The 23,962-nt window shown below is 45.0% G+C and overlaps 1 protein-coding gene across 1 annotated transcript; it reads left to right on the top strand.

Annotated features, from left to right (window-relative positions):
- Positions 1–758: 758 nt before the first annotated feature.
- Positions 759–20,996, top strand: Slc6a20 (solute carrier family 6 member 20). The gene is made up of 4 exons (XM_028781796.1): positions 759–1,002; positions 16,412–16,552; positions 18,451–18,542; positions 20,724–20,996. Exons 1-4 carry the CDS (start codon positions 810–812, stop codon positions 20,994–20,996), a joined length of 699 nt encoding a protein of 232 aa, XP_028637629.1. The 5' UTR covers positions 759–809.
- Positions 20,997–23,962: the final 2,966 nt, after the last annotated feature.

Below are 23,962 nucleotides of genomic sequence, written 5' to 3'. Positions count from 1 at the left end.
AATATGTTAAATGACTTGCCAAGTCAGAGTTTATCTGTGGTGGACTATAGACACAAACAACAGACCCGACATCACTGTACCAAACTTCGAGAGTCAGGTCCTTGTTAGACTGGCAAAAGCATGAGACATTTCGGGTTTCCGCCTAACCTAGGGAATAAGCATCTCTAACTCCCACTAGCCTCGCGACAGTTGTTCAAAACCTGATTCTGCCCACACTACAGGTGCAGGCAAGGGCAGGTAGATGGAGACCCTTAGGTCTCCCATGTGTGCTAGGATTAAACTCAGGGCCTCCGAAGTGCTAAGGGAGTGCTCTGTCACCGAACCTCCACACCCACCCTCTCTGTGCAAAAGTCATCCTCCCTCTCTCTCTCTCTCTCTCTCTCTCTCTCTCTCTCTCTCTCTCTCTCTCTCTCTCTCTCTCTCTCTCTCTCTCTCTCTCTCTCTCTGCTTTACCTAAATTGCCCCTGCATCACCGGCTTAGATGAACTAGGTGGTACGAATCAAATGAAATTACCCCCCCAGTGAGTCAAAAGAAGTTAAGAACAAGTCACCTCGTAGTATTTAAACGTTCCCGCCACCTGTATGTGAACCCTGGAAGGGAGGGGGTGCTGTGTTTTCCCGTTGCACAGCAGTGCCAGGCATATAGTATTGTCATCGATTAATCAGGAAGAAGTTGAAGAAACGTGATCCTTTCCCCGAGCTCTGAAGTCCACACACGGTGCCAAGTAGGGGCGCCTTCCCCGCCGAGGCTAGGCAGGGTGGGGCTCACCGCTCCCCACTTACCGGCCTCGCCCCTCTCGTGCGCGTTAATGAGATTAGCAATTAAAAGGCGGGCGAGCAGCGGCCAGAGACCAGGCCAAGCCGAGGAGCAAGCGCGGGACATGGAGAAGGCACGGCCTCAATGGGGCAATCCGCTGCAGTTCGTGTTCGCCTGTATCTCCTACGCCGTGGGCTTGGGCAACGTGTGGCGCTTCCCCTACCTGTGCCAGATGTACGGCGGAGGTGAGTGTGGACACGCGGGACCCGTCGGGTGCCTGAACCCCGAGTGGCGGTGGCGCTCGGTCCGGCGAGCCTCAGCTCAAGGTGGCGTTCTGTCCCGAGCACCCCAGCTCAGCAAAGTGGTCCCGCGCGCTTCAAGGGCGGGTGACCCCTATGGCAGAGGACGCTGCAGCACGGGGACTTTCGCCCTAAGAAACTGACCCTCGCGGTCCTGAGTCCGAATGGTGGTTCCAGCAGGTGCAGGGCAGCGGCCGCCGGGAAGCTGCTGTCCCGGATGGATAGGTGCGTCACCCCTCCCCAGAGGTGTAAAAGTGAGCGGTAAACTGTTTAACAGGAACCTGTCATGCAACTTGCAGATCTGAAATTTAAGTTCCCAAACCGCAAGTTGAAACGCAAGTCAAAAGGATCGTGAGCGACTTTTTTTTTCTTCATAAAAAAGATTGGTTTATAGATGGGAAGACTTGGTTTGCGCTTGGAATCACAGGAGGGAAAAAAAACAAATAATTCCATACCCAGAGAATTTGTTTCTTGGGTCTGCTGTTTTGTTTTTATAAATGTTTCCTCTGACCTAGGGGAGAAACTGGGGATGAGGGGTGGGACCGACAACTCTCAGAGAAAAGAGCTGAGAACTCAGGGACTGGGACCTTCCGAAGTCCAAGTACCGATCTGGGCTCAGTACGGCATGAAGGAAGTAAGTCTCAGCATAAAAACCTCCCTCTTAAATTCCATTTCCTAAAACCTCATGTAAAGGAAAAAGCAGCATACTAACAGGCAGAGAAAATAACATGGCCACTGTCTTTTAATAAGATCAAAATGTGAGAGACTTGCTAAGCCCTTCCGAAAAAAAGATCGGTTCAGTGAGTTGTGCAGCATCCACACCGTGGTGCTCTTGGCAGCTATAAAGGTAAAGTTTTAATAAAATTTTATCTTAATAGTTTTATCATATGATAAGTGCAGTGGGCCGGGTGGTGGTGGCACACGCCTTTAATCCCAGCACTTGGGAGGCAGAGGCAGAGGCAGGTGGATTTCTGAGTTCGAGGCCAGCCTGGTCTACAGAGTGAGTTCCAGGACAGCCAGGGCTACACAGAGAAACCCTGTCTCGAAAAACAAAACAAAACAAAAACAAAAAAACAAAAAAAAAGAAAGAAAAAGAAAAAAAAAGTGCATCGAGGTGAAGTCAGATTCAAAACTGTGTAACATTTTTAAGCAGTTGGGCTTAAAACCATGCAGAGAACAGAGAATTTAAAACGTATTTTAAAATGTTATCAATAGTTCTCTGGGTGGTTCTTATTTACCTAACAGCATGTTTGTGTATACGTGGGAGGAGAAATCTAATAGCAGGTGGGGGGTGGGGGAGGGAGAGCTAATCAGCACATTATTTCTCGCTATAGGGACAGTGAAAAATACTAAATTAGTGTATTACAAACTTTAACTTGTTAAAGAAAATCTGACCCTCCCTCCTCCTGTCACTCTAACCAGATCAAAATCAATTCAACACAAGGCTAATCTATAGATTTAAAGAAACGGTGCATTCTTAATTCTCTGGTTTATTTTCATTTGAAATACTCAAGTGTGCCCTATGCAGAGGGCATGTGCTCTCACGTGCTTCTAGTGCTTCATAACTGGCTTTAGAAAGAATTACTTGTCAGAGGCAGATTTTCACATCTTTGTGTGCTTAGTACGTCTGCCTCAATACCATCCTTATCCTGGGTCCATAGCTCCCAACCACCAGGCCAGGGAAACCACACTGTCACCTGACTGCTTCATCCCTTGTTTATAATGGCACCATCACCTGGACAGTCTTCAGGTAGCACACGTGAGGCCAGATGGTTTTGAAGTTGAATATATACAAGGAAACCTTCAAGATAACTGGAAGAAGAAACCAAAGGAAATCTTGGGCTTGGTACAGTTGTTTAGCTGGAGAGCCAGGGCCTGGGACTGAGGGTAGAGTAAATGAGAGGGCGTACTTGCAGGTTAGATGGATAGCAAATGTGTCCAGAACAAAAACTAAACTGTTTGTCCTGGCACACTAGACATTTGACCACCTCTCAGTTGGTATTTCCACATCTGTCTATGCAGTTCATCTTCAGCCCAGTTCCTAAGCTCTTCCCTGCCTCAACCACCACGGGTTAAATACCCGACTACCCACTAGGTAGCTCCTCCCACTTTGTGCTGCTCTTTACCTGGAGAACTTCCATGCTCCCCTCCCCTGCTGGTCTTTCTGACTCTCCTTACCTGTGAGGTCAAATGAGCAATCGGTCACAAACACTGGGAGCTTTAGAATTTTTCTCTCACTCTGCTCATCCAATCCTCCAGTGCAGTGAAGGCAGAGAAAGCACTCCATATAAACTTACTGAGTGAATAAGCAAGACCTGCAGTGAAAAACTGTAGTTTCAGGCTGGGACGATGGCTCAGTGGATAAAGCACTTACAGGACAACCATGAGGATCAAAGTTTGCATACCCAGAATCCGGGTAAACATCTGGCAGATGTAAGGATCTGTACTTAGGAAGCAGAAACAAGATCTTTAGAGCGAGCTGGGTAGGGTAGACTAGCCCATCAGCGAACTCTGAGTTCAACTGAGAGGCCTTACTTACTTCAGTAAATAATGTGTATTACTGAAGACGTAAGATGTTCACCATCAACTTCAGACTTCCACTAATACATGTGCACACACACACACACTCCGTCAACAATGAGGGATGCTGGTGGCACTTCCACCCACTCTGGTTCTATAGTTGTCAATTGACAAGTTATTAATATCACCCCAAACCCAGGTGATCTAAACTCATCCTTAGCATCTGTGGAGCAACACAAGAAAGACTCTAGAGTAGCTTCTCAACCTGTGGGTTGAAACCCTTTAACAAGCCTCTGTCTCCAAACATGTTTACATTGTGACTCATAACAGTAGCAAAATTACAGTTATGAAGTAACAACAAAAACAATCTTATGGTTGGGGGTCACCACAGCACGATTAAGTGTAGGAAGGTTGAGAAGCACCGCCCTAGCATCTAGAGTATACAGACGTAATCAGACGAGTCAACAAGGGGCTTGTTGATAAACTGCCAAAATACCTCCCAGAATCCGACAGATTAGGATCGTTTCTGAAGGGTTCTGTTGTGACTGCTCCCTGCAGCCAGTCCTGAACAAAGACGGTCAGTTCTGAAGATTATGTCCCAGGTGTCACCCTTCTCTGAGCAGCTCTACCTCCCAGCCCAACCCTGCGCCAAAGACAAAACACAAAACCGAATCGGATGGCGAGGAATTTTACAAAATCTCCTTTTCAGAAAAGTCAGCAGACCAAAGTCTAAGGTGTTAATTCCTTCTGGGATGCCAATGTGCTGAACACCAATGTGAGAAAAAATTCACTCACCAACAGCTTACATAAATGTGTGTGTGTTTGTGTGCATACGTGTCTGTGTGTGTACATGTGCGTGTACCTGTGTGTGCACACATGTTCAAATGCATGTGTGCACACATGTATGTGTTATTCGAGCATGTAAAATGCATGGAAGAAATAAAGCAGTTATGTGGCTGGAGAAAATATGGATTATTGGTTTCCACCCTCTTAATTATTCTCTTGATGATGTGGGGGAAATCGGAGGGACCTGACCCTTTAGAGAGCAATGCTATTCTCAAGAGTCAGCAGTGTTCCATTCTTCTTCAAAACCCTCATTTCCCTCTGGAACAGGAAGTGAGTTCTTTTAGCCCCCTTAAGTCTGCTAACCCTAGCCGGGCGGTGGTGGCGCACGCCTTTAATCCCAGCACTTGGGAGGCAGAGGCAGGAGGATTTCTGAGTTCGAGCCAGCCTGGTCTACAGAGTGAGTTCCAGGACAGCCAGAGCTACACAGAGAAACCCTGTCTCGAAAAACAAAAACAAAAACAAAAAAAAAAACAAAAAAAAAAACAAAAAAAAGTCTGCTAACCCTAACTGCTCAAAATGTTACATCTCGAATGGATTACCCTCAGAGACCTGAGATCTGACATTTTTTAAAACAGGTCTATTGAGACCAGTCTACAGAGCATACTGTGGAAGAAGGGTCAGGGTTATTCAAATATCCCCATTATATCTGCTGCTGGGGCTTGGCCTGCCATATTGGCTCTCAAGTCAGAGCATTTGCTTTCCGTCCTGGTATAAACGTCCCCACTGTGGCTGGCTCCAGAATGCCACACACTCCCAGGTTGCCAGCCTGGAAAGAGGTGAGGACTGGGCACGGTCGCATGGTGAATACCAAAGAGTCCAGGGATGGACAGGGGATTACTCTACAGTGTTCGCTTAGGGTGTGTGCATGCATATTCGGGCTGTGTCTTGTGCTGTTTCTATAGTTCTGGGTGGAAGAGAATCTAAGTGTCAGAGGTCAGGCATTAAGCTTCTAGTTAACACATATAATTTCCAGAATGAGCTTCCAGGTGCTAACCCCTATGTTGTGGTCTGGGGTGTCGAGGACCTCAGCTGCTCTTGCCCAGTGTCTTCAGCATCAGTCCTAGTGACAATCTATTGTACTGGACTTCTGGCAATCATGCTGTAGAACATTCTCTACAGATGTTCAAATTAGTTGCACAGTACTCCTAGAGCTGGCCCTGTTTGTTACAGATGGAAAGCATGCCCAGGTAACTTCAGAAGGAGTCACGACCCCTGTCTCCAAATGGGACTTGTTCTACAGGACTCTGTGGCTTCTGTATAAAGGCTTCCTCTTGTGGTACTCTCAGACAGGGCTTCAGATGGACATTGGAGGGAGTCTGACCAAGAGTCTGGGTGTCTTCTGGGCTCTCCTTTAAAGGTTCTGTATCCCCTTTACTCCAGCCTCCTCCCTTTTCTGCTCTTCTCTGAGGACACACTACAGTGTCTACTGTCCTCCCTCTACTCTGTGTATTTCACCTCCTTATCCTCCCCCGGAAACCTCTTCCTTCCCAAATCAAAAGTTCCCATGCAGCCCTCCTAGGCACCTAGACTAAGCAGTCCCTCCTCTGTGTGATGGAACACAGGTGATGGCAGCTCTCACCTGTGGTGGGGTGGGTAAATGAAAAGGCTTAGAGTCTATGTATTGGTGGAAAAGCCTCCACCTTCAAGATATACTGTTTGTTTGTTTGTTTGTTTGTTTGTTTGTTTGTTTTTTGAGACAGGGTTTCTCTGTGTAGCCCTGGCTGTCCTGGAACTCACTCTGTAGACCAGGCTAGCCTTGAGCTCTGATATACTCTTCAGTAACTGTAAAAACAAACAAACAAACAAACAAAAAAGCATATGCATGCATTCCCAGTGTCCCGCCCTCAGAAGTTCTAACTGAGTTGGTCTAGATTTGAACCTAGAGTTTTAAAAAACCTCTCTATGTGATTCTTTGCAGCCTGTAATCATGTTCCATATTTTGTTTATTTTATTTTATCTTATTTTTGGTTTTTCGAGACAGGGTTTCTCTGTGTAGTTCTGGCTGTCCTGGAACTCACTCTGTAGACCAGGCTGGCCTCAAACTCAGAAATCTGCCTGCCTCTGCCTCCCAAGTGCTGGGATTAAAAGCGTGTGCCACCACTGCCCAGCCCATATTTTGTTCTAAGCGGTGAGGGTCTTTCCGTAAACATTCATTGAGTATCAGCACAAGGCAGGACTTATATCATGGGGGAGCTGGCAGAGGTAAAGACTACACTGGGGCAAGAAGGGGGCAAAGGTAGAAGCATCCTCTGCCCAGAGCAGGTGGAGCTGTTTACTGAAGAAGGCTGAAACAGGCTTGATGTATGGGGGAGTCTAGGAAGTCTGTAGCAATGACGTCATCAGATGAGCACATCAGATAGCGCTAAGGGTAAAATACTCCAAGCAGAGCAAACTGTGCAAAAGGCACAGAGAGCAGACTTTTAAGGGGAATGGCCAGAAACTCTGGGTGACTGTGACACCTGAAGCAGAGACCAAGGCAGTGGTAGGAGAGGTGAGAGGAGATGGAGAAGCACCCAGTGTGTCCTCAAGGGCCCTGGGTCTCAACCCGAAGATCCTTCACTTTTTACTCTTGTGGGCAAGACCAGAGCTAAGTGAGAAAGAGGCGTGGTCATCACTGTGAAGCACGGCAGGATGGTGGTCAGGGGTATGCTGGGTAGTGGGTGAAAGGAGGGTGTTAGCAGATTGCTATAGAGGAAGGGCTACAAGAGAAACTCTGGAGGCTTTACATGCAGTAGTCAGGGAGGATAAGACTGGGTTTCAGTTTCCCTCACTTAGGCTTTTGCTTTGTTTCTAAAACACGGACCTGATGCCACCCCCGGTGGGAACTTCTAGAATAAAGTGAGAGGGGTAAATAAAGAGAATGAAGGAGCAGGATGGGGTCCTGCACTGAGCAGAACAGTGGATTGTCAAGTGGTCCCCATCACAGCAAGCTTCAGGGCCGTCTAGAGTGTGCTTCTTAGATGAAGAGAGGGCAGGCCTCAGGAAGGAAATAAGCTTGCACAATTGCTCTGGGTTTTGTAGAGGACAAAGGTATGTAAGTGGAGGGAGACCAAGAGTCTGAGAACATGAGTTGGCTTTCTGTATGGTACTAACTTTGGATTCTCTCTCCCTCTCTCTCTTTCTGTCTCTCTGTGTCTGCCTCTGTCTGTCTCTTTCTCTCTCCTTCTGTGTGTATCTCTCTGCTCTCTGTCTCTGTCTTTCTATGTGTCTCTCTATGCATCTCTCTGTCTCTGTCTATGTGTCTCTCTATGTGCCTCTCTGTCTCTCTCTGTCTGTCTCTTTCTCTCTCTGTGGCCCCCCCCCCCCCACTCTGAATCTCAAAGAGATAGGACACAATGTAAGGACTTGGCCCTATGGATAAATGTCACACAGAAAAGAATCTTCCAATGAGACTCTTGGTTTCAGCAAACAGATAGGATACTGCTGTAGTAATTACACAGATACATTTATATAGATAAATATTTGCATGCTCCAGAATAACCTATTGTGTGAGTAGAAATTCTAGAAAATAAATAGGTGAAGAATAAAATACAGAATCACGGTCTAGAATGTAGCTTAGTAGAAAGACATTGACCTAATATGAGTGAGGCCCTGGGTTGAATCCTTAATACAAAAACAAAACAAAACAACCACAAACAACAAAACCCCAAGATTCTACCACCCAGAGATAATAGCTATTTCCATTTTTATTTTAAAAAGTAGAACCACATTTCATATGTCATTTGATGCTTTGCTTTTAAAATTGACCTATCCTAAGGGCCAGCAAAGTAGCTCAGTGAATAAGGGTTCTTGTTTCTATACCTGATGACTTGAGTTCAGTTCCCAGACCCACATGAAGGAACGAGAGAACCAGCTCCTGAGCAGTGTCCTCTGACCTTTGCATGTGACTTCTGTACACATGCCTTGGCATATGTGAGTGAACCCCATCACACAGACACATATACACAGGCACACACACATGCACCCATACACCCACACACATGTACCCATGCACACACACACAGAGCAGCTAGCTAGGCAGGATGAATAAACAGCACTCAGGTAGCTGAGGCAGAGAAATTTTGAGTTCAAGACCAGTTAATGATATATAGAGATCCTGTCTTAGAGGAAAAGAAAAAACAGGAGGAGGAAGAAGAGGAGGAAGAGAAAAAAGAGGAAGAGAGAAGGAAGAAGGAAAGAAATGATAAAAGGGGGAAAACCATTGTAATCACTTTCAAAGTCATGTCATATTTTTAAAAAAATAGCTCAAAAGCACGATAGCTCATATGGCACTTCATTTAAAGTGGTAACAACACATTTAACCATTTTCCAGTTGTGGAACCTAATTGCTTTAAAGTTTGACACTTTTATTATTGAGTACTCATGATCTTTTAGTGGAAGAGTTGGATCCGTTTATAGTCATTATCAGACTATATATTTGCTATTATTTCAAATCATGATTTATGCTATCTTCCTGTTTGTTGCATTTTGATCTCTTATAAAAATATATCTGCATTTTTTCCTCTCAAATGATTACAAGTTTTTAATTCTGATTTTACTCTACTAATAGTTAATTCAAATTTTTGGAAAAAATATGTGTCTCCTCTATCAGTATCAAAAATGAAGTGTTATCTTTGATAACATCCTGGGGAGTTGAAAAATTTAACACATTGGCATTCAATGTTACGTTGTTATAACTGATGACCATCAAGTGAGTGATTTGTAAAGCATAGGCTTGTGTTTATCTCATGAATCCAAAGGCTGAGCATCCTGAGTGTGAGGCCTATATAGGCCACTTTTTTCCTTGCTATGACAATACCTGACAAAGGCAACTTAAGGAAAGAAGAGTTCCTTTGACTCACAGCTCTAGGCTATAATCTGTCCTGGCAGAAGGAGTTTTCTCCACTACCACATCTGTTTGCATATCTGTCTTTCTTTCTCTCTCTCTGTCTGTCTCTGCCTCTGTCTCTCTCTCTCTCTTTCTCTCTCTCTCTGTCTCTGTCTCTCTCTCTCTCTCTCTCTCTCTCTCTCTCTCTCTCTCTCTCTCTCTCTCTCTCACACACACACACACACACACATGCACATTGTGGGGATGCATGTTCACGTGTTATCAATACAAGTATGTAAAGGTCAGAGGTCAGAGGTTACTACTGTGTCTTCCTCAATTGCTCTTCACCTTATCTTTTGATGTTTAAAAATATTTATTTTAACATTATGCTGTATGCCTCTGTATCACGTACATGCCTGGTGCCCATGAAAGACAGAAGAAAGTGTTGGATCCCCTGGAACAAGAGCTACAGATAGTTGTTAGCCACCATGTGAGTGCTGGGAATTGAACCCATGTCCTTTACAAGATCAGCCAGCGCTCTTAACCACTGGTTCATATCTCCGACCCATCTACCTTATTTTTTGAGACTGAGCTTAGTGAACCTGGAGCTCACCAAGACTGTCCGACTAGCTGGCCAGCAAGCCCCAAGGATTTACTGTTTGAGTCTCCTCAGTGCTGGGATGGAAGGCATGGCCTACTTAGCTTTTTCTGTGAGTGTTGGGGATCAAAACTCAGATCTTCACATTTATAGAACAAGTGCATGACTGACCCCTTCATTCTCTGTTTTATTCAGTCCAGAACACTAGCTTTAAGGTAGATATTCCCTTCTCGATGTTTTGGAATTTTTCTGGAAGCACCCTCACTGACACACGCACCTGAGGTGCGTTTCTACAGTGAGTCTAAATCTAGTCAAGTTAACAATGAAGCTTAACCGTCGTAGTACAGCTTGCTCAGCATCTGGTGTAATGCTGTATCATAGCATGACAACCTTACATGTTTAAACGGCAACTCTGCCTAGAAAAACTTGCTTTTATTTCAAAGCCACTACATCTCTATTCCATTAATCCACTGCTGCAGTGCCCCGTGATCCAATCACCTTTCAGGGTCCCACCCCCACAAAGCATTACCATATGAATTAAGGACCTGAGTTTCCAGCACTCGAGGGACACATTCAAACCACAGCGTACTCTTTGCTTCTTGCTCTGTTCCTTACCCCATTCTACTTAGTACATTTTAAAAATATCATCTGGGATTTCATATATGTAATGATGATTTTACTATCAATATCAATATCGTTTCCAGAGCTAGAGGGATGGCTCAGTGGTTAAGAGCACTGACTGCTCTTCCAGAGGTCCTGAGTTCAATTCCCAGCTACTACATGGTGGCTCACAACCATCTGTAATGGGATCTGGTGCCCTTCTTCTGGTGTGTCTGAAGACAGCTACAGTGTACTCATAAAAATCTTTTTTAAAAAAAATCATGTTTCCCTATTCATGAATTTCTTTTCTTTTATATTATTTTTCCAATGAAATCAACATTATCATCATCATTATTTATTTATTTCTTTTTGGTTTTTTTGAGACAGGGTTTTTCTGTGTAGCCCTAGCTGTCCTGAAACTCACTCTGTAGACCAGACTGGCCTTGAATTTACAAAGATCCTCCTGCCTCTACCTTCGAAGTGCTGGGATTAATGGCATTTGCCACCACTACCTGGCTAACCATATTGTCTTCAGACTTCATTGTTTTGACTATTTATTTATTTATTTATTTATTTATTTATTTATTTATGTGCTACTGATTACTTACCTTAGAACAGAACTCCACAATTGAGTTCTTTCGCTGGATCCCCTGCCGTATCAATAAGTGATTCTTTCAGGAATAGAAGGACTCAGCCAGGTGATGGTGGCGCACACCTTTAATCCCAGCACTTGGGAAGCAGAGGCAGGCGGATTTCTGAGTTCGAGGCCAGCCTGGTCTACAGAGTGAGTTCCAGGACAGCCTGGGCTATACAGAGAAACCCTGTCTCAAAAAAAAAAAAAAAAGGAAAGAAAGAAAGAAGAGAAAGGACTCAAAAGTCCTAGACCATCCTTCCTTTTAGAACCATGAATGGGTTGTAATCTCTTTTGCTCAAAATTCATTTTTTCTATTGTTTTCAGATGTTTAATTCTGTGAAGGAGGATTCTGCAGCTAATTTTATAATTCTTAGGTGTCCTAGGCACTTAAAATATCAGGAACATAGGTGATGCTCTGTAATCTTAATCACACTATCAGGAAATTGTCTTACAAATCTTATTAATGCACAGGTTGCAACTGTTATGTCTGTAGTGCTCTTTTTCCCTCAGTTCTAGATAGAGCAAGGGCTCAAGCTTGTTGGTCACGCCTTGTCTGTTCTCACTCGATGTCCACCTCTTGATTCTTTTTCTGTGAGTTTCTTAATCATTTCAACTGTACTTTTCCTTTTGTCTCTACTGGGCTTTAAATTCAACCACCATACTTTATTTTAATCTCTATTTTATTTTATTTTATTTTATTTTATTTTATTTTATTTTATTTGAGACAGGGTTTCTCTGTGTAGCCCTGTCTGTCTTGGAGCTCATTCTGTAGACCAGGCTGGCCTTGAACTCTCGGAGATCCATCAGCCTCTGCTTCCTGAGTGCTGGAGATGAAGGCATTTGCACCACCCAGCTACTTTTTTATCTTTATAAAATCGTTTTCTTCTGCACTGTTCACCATCATTACTGATGATACCCAAGAAACATAAACCCTGCCTGTTCTCTTTCTCACAGCGAGTCTATCTTAGAGGGTGACATTTGTTCTAACATGCTGGTCTTTTGTGTTGATCTACAGTGTCTTATCATATGTTCAGAGTCCCTCGGACTGCCTATTCTTATGGATAGATTTTCTGTGTCTGATCCAATGCAAAGGAGATTTAAAAGTTCTATGTGAATTTTTAGGCTGTTTATTTTGTTTGTGTAGCGATGAGAGGCTGCCTTTTGAGACTCAGTTCTCTCCACTACCTGTGTCCGAGGACTCAAACTCAGGTCATCAGGCTTGGTTACAAGCACTTTCACCTACTAAGCCATCTTACTGTCCCCTATGTGAGTTCTTTAGATGCTCTGTTATTAGCAATATGAATAGCTTTCAAGACATTCCCAATATTTTCCTCCAGTAATATCTTTATTACCTACCCCTCTAAATACAGTCATTAGTGTAGAGCCATTACCACCAAGAACCTGTTGAGGACCTGCTCCTTGACAGACTCTTTGTTAAGAGCTAAAGGACAGTGGTAATCCAGATAGAGTCTACCTCTCTGTCCTCAGTGGGTAGCTTAGAAGTCTGGGGATAGCATAGCTGTGAACAGTATGATGACAGTTGCCTCAAGAGCAGGAGCTATGAGACTGAAGATGAAGATCCAACCTTAGTATTTGAAGAGGTGACTTGGGGGGACATGGCATGTGTGAAAGGTCCAGTAAGACCTGAAAGATGCTAACCTGCAGTCACCAGCTACTCCCTGGGCTCCAGCTTCCCAGTGTCGTGCGGAGCTAAGTAAGGGTATAATCTTCCTCAGTGGTAAGAAGACAGCTAGCAGGAGACTATGGTGCCTTCTGCATTTTCATGTAGCTCATGACCTTAAAAGTAAGTCTTGCAGAGTAAGAGGCGGAGAGGGAAGCCTCCAAGGAAGCCAGATGTGCAGAAAATGGGAAAGGGGGACAGGTGAAGGTACTTGGGGCTCTGAGTCAGGGAGCAGTGACCACAGAGGGAAAGACGTCCTCAGACACCAACAATGGAGCACAGACTGTATCTCAAGTATAAGGAACAAGAAAAGAGTGTTTAACCAGGTAAGGGACTGAGAGATAAAGTACCACAGTCTCCGACAAAACCAGGGAGACACCTATAAGCTGGGGGCCAAAAGACCAGTGTGGAGATGTAGTGCTGTCTGATACAATACTGGTGGAGATCTTTTGGCAGGTTTCAGGGAAGTAAGGACTAAGAATCATGCCACCTCTTCCCAGTTATCCTGTTACTAAGTGTACCACTCACCCAAGCTAACACAGAAGTACAGGTGGCAGAGATGTTGACAAAAAAATGATCACGTGTCCTCTGGTTATCTGCCGTACATGGCAACTCACTTGACAGACTATAGGAGAGGCAGAGGAATTATAAAATATAACTAATGCACCAATCACTGTTTTAGGTAAGGATGATTGGTTTGTGTAAAATGACCACACAAAAGAATAAGAATGTTCTAGCTAACTGGTCCCAAAATTCTCCAAGTCGGGTGCAGTGCCCGCAATGCAGAGTTTGGGAGGCTGAGGTGGGAAGATGCCAGCCTATGCTATAATAATGAAACCATGTTCTAAAACAAAAACAAAAAGTGTCTTCTTCAAAGTACTTTATTGTCTCAAAGGGACGAGTTAAGTTCAGCAGAGACACCTAGCAGCTATGCTAGTAAACTATGCGAATAAAGTCAACATTGCCAAGAAGAAAGAAATGGACATCTTGTACCTCTGAAGGAGAACATCAGGTCACTTCAGTGTTTCAGCCAGAACCTCAGATGAGACGCATTCCACAAAATAACTCTCTGGTAAACTTCCAAAGCATCAAATTCATGAAACAAAAACAAACAAACAACAAACAAACAAACTAGGAGACCTTAAGACCAGATCTGAAGATCTGACTTCATACTGGGTCCTACTCTTGGAAACTGGTAAAATTTTAGGAAGTCTGTATAGTAAATGTCCTGGTTTTGTGAACTACATTGGGAGTCAGAGAACCTTACTTTTATGGACCCCAAGTGGAAGTACTGAGAAGGGGGACTGAGTAGTGACTTATAGCAACAATAGTCATGTCATACAGTGTGGAACCAAAATAGTTGTTCTTCATCTGGCTCCGCTCCTGTGACTACAGGCCGTACACATTTAGCATTTGAGGTAGGGACCCAGAATTCTCTACCATGTGGTCTCTTATCCTGGAAGGACTCCCATATATATTGTCCACTGGCCATACTCCATGGGAATGAAAAACTGCAAGGCTTTGGAACACAAATGTCTTTTTATTTTATTTTATTTTATTTTTGTTTTTTTCGAGACAGGGTTTCTCTGTATAGTCCTGGCTGTCCTGGAACTCACTCTGTAGACCAGGCTGGCCTCGAACTCAGAAATCCGCCTGCCTCTGCCTCCCAAGTGCTGGGAACACAAATGTCTTTTTAAAAACAAAACAAAAAACAAAGACAAAAAAAAAACAAAAAACAAACCATATTCTGATGGACAAAGCTCTTTCCAAGGCCTAGACTCTGAGAGTTGGAAGAGAGAGGTCCCCTCTTTTTAGGAGCATTGAAGCATAGTAACCATATTTAATTCACCAAGTATGCTTCTTGAAGGTTCTTTCTCTCTCTTGCCAAAGTCTCCTTGGACATCAGAATTTTTAAATCAAAGAGGCATGGGAGTAGTGCATTTGGAAGAGGGTTGGTCAGGAGACTTATTTCAAACCACTTGCAAAATATTTTTATATTAATATGCAGTACATTTCTCTTATCTCATTGTTGTAAAAATGTGCACCTTCCTAGTGAGTTCTAGTTTTTAATATCTCCTGATGAGGCCATTTGCCACTTGCAGAGACTATTCTGTTCATGTGTTAGAAACCTGGTCCCCACTCAATAGTGTTCAGAGGTAGGATATTTCAAAGTGATTGGGTTATTAGGATATTTCAAGGTGATTAAGTTATTAGGGTTCTGGCTTGCAGCACAGATTGTAGTAATCACAGAAGTAAAGTTTGTTATAAAAACTGAGCTCACGTCTCACTACTGCCCCCTGCTGTGCCTGCCTTCACTAAGAAAGTATTCACTCAAAGCCAGCACTGTGCTCTGCTGTGGTGCTTTCTCCAGAGAGCATTTCTATTCTTTGTAAAAGACCCAATCTCGTGTATTCTGAGGTGCAACATGAGTACACCACAGTGTGTTATTTAGTGGGATGTGTGTCAGTTTTTTTGATATTCCTCTATAAAAGCCTCATTTCTTTTTTTTTTTTTTTTTTTTTAAATATTTATTTATTTATTGTATTGATGAGTACACTGTAGCTGTCTTCAGACACACCAGAAGAGGGCATCCAATCTCATTACGGATGGTTGTGAGCCACCATGTGGTTGCTGGGATTTGAACTCAGGACCTCTGGAAGAGCAGTCAGTGCTCTTAACCGCTGAGCCATCTCTCCAGCCTAAAAGCCTCATTTCTGTGGTGTGTGTTTTATATATATTTTCTCCAAGTCTGAAGTTGGTCTTTTGTTCTTTTAAGTGTTGTTCAAAAGGGGAAACGTGTAATGTAGTTCAATTTATCAGCATTGCCTTCCAAACATGATGTGGTTGCTTTTGCATTTAAAACATCTTTGCCTAACCTGAAGTTTTAAGGATTTCTCCTGTCCTTTAAATTTTAAGCTCTAGATAGTAAATACAGGTCTGTGATCCGCTTTCATATTTTTTGTATAAAATTTATAATATAGATTGCATTTAATTTATCTGTTCCTGAATTTTCAATTGTTTTAATGTGTTTGAAGAAGAATGACAGAGCTCATTTGCCTGAAATGTGTTATTGGGGGGTTGAGAGAGTGATGGAAATGACTGCTGGAAAGTGTGAAAAATGTCCCCATTCCCACTCAGCACCAGGCCTTGGAGTCCCACCTGACTCCAAACACTACTCAAGTCCTGTCACAGAGACAAGCTGGCCGTGGGACTCGCTAGGCCTGCTGTGGATACTGTTTGACATTTTTGGAAAAAAAAAAAAGATTAGTTTATAACCTCTGAGGTTTGGACTATTACTCCATACAGCTTGTAGGAACATAGCCTTCCTAAAATAGGTAAACAGATTGATGTGTAGACAGTTGTAGGGAGAGAAGGAAGAAAAGAAGGGAACAGACAAATGGATAGACAGACAAACAGATGGACGGGGGAATGGATAAATGAATCAATGGTCTGATAGATGGGTGGACTGATGTATAGTGAGAGGAATCATGGAGGGACGGGTGTGTGGAAGGAGAAAGACATGGGCAGAAGAGTGGAGGTTCAGTGGGAAGGTCTGAGGGGAGAGGATGGGGTAGAGGGAGGACTGGGTGGGGAAAGTCAGGTGGTAGAAGCAGTTGTACAGGGGGAAAGCCCATCGGGCCTCACTGACCGTGATGCTCCTGTCCACAGGGAGTTTCCTGGTCCCCTACATCATCATGCTCATTGTGGAGGGGATACCACTCTTGTACCTGGAGCTGGCCGTGGGGCAGCGCATGCGGCAGGGCAGCATTGGTGCCTGGAGGACCATCAGCCCCTACCTGAGCGGTGTCGGTATGTGGGATAGTTTTTCAGTTCCCAACAGATTCATGTTCCTGGGCATCACAGGTGTGCAGGTTGTTGCTCATGAGCAGGACCTGTGCCTGGGTGAACTGACAGCTCAGGGAGGGCTGCCATGGCACTTGGGCAGAGAGGGCCCTGGATTCTGACTCCTACATGCAGCCTCTTGGGAAACTCCCACCTCAGGGTGTCTCCTCTCTGGACCTCAGTTGAAATTCTGTGGATGGTTGGACATAGCTCTTGACACAGAAACATTTATTCAATCCCAGCCATCTATCATCTGGGAATGTAAACAACTGCCCCCTGTTTAATGTGTGTCTGGTACTGACATGACAGTGTGTGAGCCCATTTCATTTCACACCATATAGGAGCTGTGAGGCACCATAAATGACGCCTGTGTTCAGAAGCCAAGACACTTATACATACCAGGTGTGCACCCTTCCAGAATGACCTTCAGTCACTGTTCCCTGGCACCTCCAGGATGTGCCTCTCCTGCTTCGTAAAAGTCCAGGACTCGGGGCCATCAGTGGCCATAGATGTTCTGTGAACCTTCATGCCCCAGAAAGGGGAGCAGGCAGGAAGGCTAATGGGTCAGGAATGGAGAGGGGTCAATTTGCTGTGACCTGCCTGGTGCGGCTATGGAAAAAATATGTCAGAGACATTAGGAGTCATCTTCAAACTGCCTCCTCACTGTGAAGAGCTGTGAAGGCCACCATAGAGTATGCTGAGGTAGCACAGTATGCTGCACATCTGGAACACAATGAAGGCTGCCTGGCCTCTTGGACACTAACCCGCACTTCCTGGCCTGAACTCCCAGTGGGGGGGGAGAGAGCTGCTATATAATGACTTTGATACTGGTATATGATGTGTTTATAAAAAGATAAAGAGAGGAGGGATATGTTCTATGGAGGTATGGTGAAGGATGGGGGGACGGGGTGCCTCAGCGGGCCCATGCCAAGGCATCCCTTCCTCCTGAGGGACCAGCCACACGACGGTATAGTAGAGAATAGAGTGTTTTCAGGGCTTGAGGAGGGGAATGGAGAGGGCAGTAGAGGCAGAGAAAGGCAGAGGGGAACAGAATAGAGAAGTAGAGGATTAGAGGAGTAGAGGCTGGCCGTGAACACATGGAGAGAGAGGAGGGAAGGGAAGCAGAGAAAGAGCAGGAGAGAAACAAGAGAGGGGAGGCAAGCAGCCCCTTTTATAGTGAGTCAGGCCTACCTGGTTGTTGCCAGGTAACTGAGGGGCGGAGCTTAGACAGAAAGCTAACAGTATAGTTCAGCAAACCCAAGGCCAGCAACTCTGTCTAGCTTATATGTGGGATGACAAAGACTGGGGATGATACTCCTGAGGGCCAGCGTGAGTCCACTTTATAGGAACCTGACAGCAAATCCTCCCTTGTTCACAGTGCCTCTGTGGGACCCTCCTAGGTCAGAGCAGGCTGGAGGGCAGGAGTTGTCCTGTCCCAATCTCACCCTTTTGCTACATGGATGGCTTGGGTGCAGTGACTCAGCCTCCAAAAGGAGCAAGTATCATATTAGGCCTATGGCTGGAACCTCTCCATAGCTCTACTGGGTGGCTTTTGACAAGCTCTGAGCTTCACTTTATTCTTTGAAAGGAGGACAATACTGCTGTGACTACCAAAGGCACACAAAGTACTGAACCCAGGACCTGACACTTACATGTCAGAAAACTGCCCTTAGTCTCCTGTCTCAGATGATCAGAGGTTAGGGGGAATAACCCCAGGTAGAAGTCATAGGTGTGATGTCAGGGCTAATGAAACCTTAAGGAAAAGGGATCCTCTCCTGGGATGTCACCAGAGGCCTGTCATTCAAGTGCCACTGGCTAAGTCACAAACATTCGATCTTCAGCTTGGCCCTTCTGCTTGCTCACAGGTGTTGCCAGTGTGGTGGTGTCCTTTTTCCTCGCCATGTACTACAATGTCATCAACGCCTGGGGCTTCTGGTACCTCTTCCACTCCTTCCAGGTGAGCTCTGTTCAGAGCAGACTGAACAAGGGCAGAAGATTTGTGGGCAGGTGGGGAGCTGGTTGAGGATAAGAACACCAGCCTGTAGGAGCTCTCTCAGTGAGGGGAGACGGTGGGAGAGGTCACACAGCTGGAACCAAGTGGGGACAACTTGGATCCACTACTTGTCACAATGTAAGGACACACTATGCATCTGTGTGTGTGTGTGCACAGTTCTCCAGAGAAGTTCCACAGCTTCCACTGCAATATCTGCAGGAAGTGTCCTGAAAACAGAACAAACCGTCTCATGACAGACTCAGAGAATCTGGGGCAAGGTCTTATGGGGATGACATCCAGTAAGTCTGAAATGGTTGCTCATCCTCCTGTCCTGTCTTCACCTCACCCCTCCTCTTCTTTCTTTTTTCCCTTCCTCCTTTCTTTCTTTCTTTCTTTCTTTCTTTCTTTCTTTCTTTCTTTCTTTCTTTCTTTCTCTCTATCTCTCTTTCTTTCTCTCTTTCTATCTCTCTCTTTCTTTCCATCTTTCTTTCTTTGTTTGTTTGTTTTTGTTGTGTTGTGTTGTTTTGTTTCTGTCTTTAGAGACAGTATTTTCTTTGTGTAGCACTGGTCGTCCTGGAACTCACTCTGTAGATCAGGCTGGCCTCGAACTCACAGAGATCTGCCTGCTTCTGCCTCCCAAGTGCTGCAATTAAATGTGTGAGCCACCACTGCCTGGCCAACAGGAGCTATTTCCAATAACAAGCATTTTAAACAGTGCATTATCCAGATTCTTATCACTGATACTCTGGAAGGGCCTAGGCAGGCCTTGTGGGAAATAACTAGAAGAACAACGGCTCCACACTGAGAGCTGGCCTTTGTACAGAGATAAGAGCTCTTCCTCTCCATCATTCACGTTAGTTCTCCCCATTATCAACCTTCCACTCTCAGAGACCCTATTCCGCTGCCCCAACTCTCCTTCTAGCATCTGCCTCCATCTCAGCCTTTTCCCAGATGGAAAAAGAAAAGAAGGATCTAGAAAAACCCACTTACTATCTATATACATTCTATACATCACAGGTTGGTGGACTTCCCCTTACCCACACCCCAATGAACTCTCTCCCAAGGTCACAGGGTAATGACACAGCAGACCTTCACTTACACTTGCTATGAGCCAGGCATGTCCTTGGTACACATGAGTCTACACTCACATGCTCATCACAGCCGAGAGCGTTGTCCAGTCCTGCAAGCTACAAGCTGCTTTACAAGACTCAACTTCACGGGATGGGGAGGGGGGACTCCTTTTCAGCAAGTGCCTCCGGCCATGCAGATGTAGAGATGCTATCTTTCCCTTCTGATGCAGATGAGGGGAGAGAAGAACTTTGAGTTTCTCAGTTGTTCCATTGAACCAATTTTCACATAACCTGGAGCTTCTTCGTGCAGCATGTACATTAAAAGCCTGATATTCAGCTCATCCTAAGCAAAAGATCCCTGAGATCTTGGGTACAGTCGAGGTATCCTCAGGTTTGCAGCCAAATATGTGAAACAGAGTGGGTTAGAGTGTCCTCATGGTGGGGTGGGCTGAGAATGGACTACATGTTCTGTTGGCTAGGCAAGGCAACCGAGCTTTGCTTTGCAAAAGCATGGAGCTTTGCAGTCCATGAGGGCTTCTGTGATTTGGCTGCTGGTTCTCACCAGTGTCTCCTTCCTGTGACCTCCCCATCCAAATGAACTCACCGTTCCAAGAATCTCATCCAAGTATCCTCACAGCTCATTTTTTTTTTGCCTCTTTTTGAATTGTATCTTATTTAGTTTATGTGTATGGGTGTTTTGTCTGTATGTATGTCTGTGTACCACATACATGCCTGGTGCCTGCAGAGGCCAAGAGAGGGTGTTAATACCCCTGAGACTAAAGGTACAGGTGGTTGTAAGCTGTCATGTAGGCGCTGAGACTCTAACCTGGGTCCTCTGGAAGAACAGCCAGTACTCTTAACTAGTGAGTCCTCTCTCCAGCCTACAACTACAAGGACCCTGAAGGTCTAGGCCAGGAAGCCTTTGCTCTACTGTACTCTGTTGCCCAAAGCAAACCAGACTAGCCCATATATACAGAACGAGGTGTAAAGCCTGCTGCCAAAGCCAGTTCCTATCGTCCTACCCAGACCTTGGCTTCTCCCTTACCTCTCTATTGATTCTCACTTCATTCCAAAGGATCCCCTGCCGTGGTCTGTCTGCCCACTGAATAGTAACCGCACAGGCTATGATGAGGAGTGTGAGAAGGCTACGTCCACACAGTACTTCTGGTACAGGAAAACACTCAACATCTCACCGTCCATCCAGGAGACTGGAGGAGTGCAGTGGGAGCCGGCGCTGTGCCTCACCCTGGCCTGGCTCATGGTCTATCTGTGCATCCTGAGAGGCACTGAATCTACTGGCAAGGTGGGCTGGGCATTGCGATGGTGCTGGATCTGCATGGGTGGATGAGTAGTGTCTTAACACAGGTCGATGCCAGGGGCTGTGTCTTGCAGTCCAGAAGTAGAGGCTTACTGGATCAGAAGGCATGTGGTGTTATTGGCACGTTCCTCTACTAGCTGACAGACTTGGTTGAAGTTGTAACACTGCATCTGAAGTGAGAGGACACAGCCAGCTTTCAAACTCAGCTATGCCAGGGCTTTTCATGGAAAGCTTTAAACATCTGACAATTCAGTTATTCCCCCACCCCCAGATGCCAAAGCTATTATTATAGAGAGAGACCTCAACATGGGCAGCTTCCACTGAGTTTATTGTGTGGTTGGATTAGAGGTCCCATCTCAAAGTGCTTTCAGTGACTCAATGATGCCTAAAACTGTTGGATTATCCCTCTTGGTTTGTGTTTTTCTTGGTTGTTGTGTGGTTTGAGGTTTTGGTTTTTGTTTGGGCTTTTATTTTAAAAGTGTCTCCTTATGTAGTTTAGGCAGGCCTAAAATTTACTATATAGCCCAAACTGGCCTCAAACTCATAGTGAACCCCCTGCCTCAGCTTTCTGAGTGTTGGGCAGACCATAATGCCTGGATTTTGCCTTTTGTTTGCCTAAGACCTTTCTCCCTGTTGGATGTCCAGGACATTCCTCCTAGGGCTAACATGTCTGCTGAGTTTCCATCACCTGCACCTGTCTCAAGCTTGAGTTAAGTGTTCCACACTCAGATACCCTGCCAAGCAGATCCATAGTTGGACACGTGCCTGCATTGTCTTATTCTTGCAGTAGTCCTTTCAGAGGAGATACATGATGACACCCTAAAAGACTTAGATCAAGTGATAGCCCAAGATCACGGCAAAGGACAGCAGAGTCAGGACAGAGCCCAGATTTACTGCAAGGATTTCCCATCATGTTGGCGACGCCCCATGAATGTCCTCTTCATGTCTTTTCTGACTTAGTCACATCTGATTTTCCTCTTCCGAGAAAGCCACAGTCCCTTAGCTCTCACTCTCCTGATCACCCGAGCCGCCTGCTCCAGCACTGCCATGCCTCTCATGAGTCATCAAGCTTAGAACAACCTATGCCATTAGATATTGCACGGCAACCCCAGTGTTGTGCCTGATACGACACTGCAGTGGTTACTAAGTCCCCTGGTGGTCAGCTTCTAGAAGCACTTGTCCCATAGCTGAGCATAAGAACCAAGGAGCCCAGGTGCTTTTTCTCAATTGAGCTGCCTCTGCGGCAGCTGCTCTGTCCCAACCTACACCAAGCATGATCCAAAAGATCTAAGGGTGATGTCTGTATCCTTAAGGATTAAGGCAGACCTTTCTTGTCCAGACCTATTAAAACTGTGACGTTCAACAGACCTTGGACATGATGACATCAATCCTCAACATCTATTTTCTCTGCTGATGCTATGACCCTCTCCCCGACAGAAATGCCCTGGTAGCTCCGTGTACAGGGAGGGCACTGGGCTTGTTAAAGATGCTGCCTTTTCCTTCTCTGTTAAAATATATGTTATTCTCCTCTGAATTTTTAGTTATTGGTTAGAAGTTATTTCTCCTGATAGGTTAGGCTGGATTGCACGTCCAGCCATCCTTCTCACCAGAGAGAGAAGGGAGCCATTTTGGTGAGGACTCCAGAAAGTCTTGAAGAAACATGGTCCATTGGGTCGAGGGAGGAAATTTCCAGAGCTTTCCATGAGTGTCCTCTAAGTGCCCAGTGTTGTGTACCTGGGCCAGACCTCCCCACACCCCTGAGTTTGTTTCATACAAGGTTAGAGGACCCTTAATTATTTGCATCTCTATCTGGTTTGATGTTTTACATATTTTGGTATGTTAAATAGTCTCCTAAATGTATAAGAAGCCATGTTAAACATACCCTATATTTTGCCTGATATCTCTCTGACAGTCTTAGAAATTCTTGAAATATGGCGCCATGCCAAGGAGGAGGTGGAAGACTGAGCATAATTCAAGTGCATTAAGACATGGGTCACCATACATGTATACTAACACCAAGTCTTGGGTCTCTGTGGAAAAACATTGAAACAGATGGCTATAAGCTATTGTAAACAGGCAGCTCTTGTGGAAATTTACCAGCCTGAGTAGTCATAGACCTTGTAAATATGTAGCCTTGGCAGATAATACCAACTTAGATAAGGACAAGTGAATCATAGGCAGAGTCATAGTGACCTGTCCCCTGAACCTTCACCCAGCTGATACCCTGTTCTGAAAGATATCTGTATTCACCCTGAACATCCACACTCCAGTGTCATCCCCTTCTCCATGTCCTGCCTTTCTGTGTTTATAACCCCTGTGTGAATGAATTATGATTTGAAAAAAAATAAATTATTAAAAAAAAAAGACATGGGTCACCAGCTGTGTTGGTGGATTCAACCTAAAAGAATAAAATTTCCCACTCAGGCTAGGCAAACATGTACCTGAAAGCTCTTTCTTTGAGGCTTCTCAAAAGTCAGGGTGACCCCCAAGTCTGAGATGACCCTGCCAAAGCAACCAAGCGTGCATTCTCAGATTATGATGCATGCCAGTAAAGACAGAAGATTGGCTTAACCAAACAATGAGACATCTTATGAAAGATGCCACAACGTCCCATCGGTACTATTTATTGCATTTATTGTGGGGACTTTGTTCCAGTCTCTGCTTTCCACTTATAGATGTGCCTGGCCAGGTCTCTCTCAGGTACTATCCTGGAAAGCTGGCTTTGCCCCAAACTATTGAATTAATTTCCCTTTTAGGGACAACAACATAGATATTGTAAGTGACTGGTCTTCTTGCTTTTCTTAGGACCCAAATTTGGCTCAAATACTGAACAGAGAGACTCACACATATGGTTCAGGCTCCTTCAACCCATTCTTACAGACAGAGAAGCTGTAGGAAGGTGGAAAGAACCCTGGGTACCTGTTGCCTCTAGTCCACTGAAGGAGACATTTCATGCTGACAACAGATGTGGTCAGTCATGTCCCATACTTCCTTTC

The sequence above is a fragment of the Grammomys surdaster genome, unplaced genomic scaffold, assembly GCF_004785775.1.
Source record: "Grammomys surdaster isolate TR1022 unplaced genomic scaffold, NIH_TR_1.0 546, whole genome shotgun sequence".
Lineage (NCBI taxonomy): Eukaryota > Metazoa > Chordata > Mammalia > Rodentia > Muridae > Grammomys > Grammomys surdaster.
The sequence above is the reverse complement of the archived record's forward strand: the minus strand, read 5'-3'. Positions and strand labels throughout refer to the sequence as shown.

Coding starts and splice junctions, on each gene's coding strand:
- Slc6a20 (XM_028781796.1), top strand. CDS start 810: ATGAGATTAGCAATTAAAAGGCGGGCGAGCAGCGGCCAGAGACCAGGC. Junction 1,003..16,411: donor GTGCCAGATGTACGGCGGAG/GTGAGTGTGGAC, acceptor TCCTGTCCACAG/GGAGTTTCCTGGTCCCCTAC. Junction 16,553..18,450: donor CCCCTACCTGAGCGGTGTCG/GTATGTGGGATA, acceptor GCTTGCTCACAG/GTGTTGCCAGTGTGGTGGTG.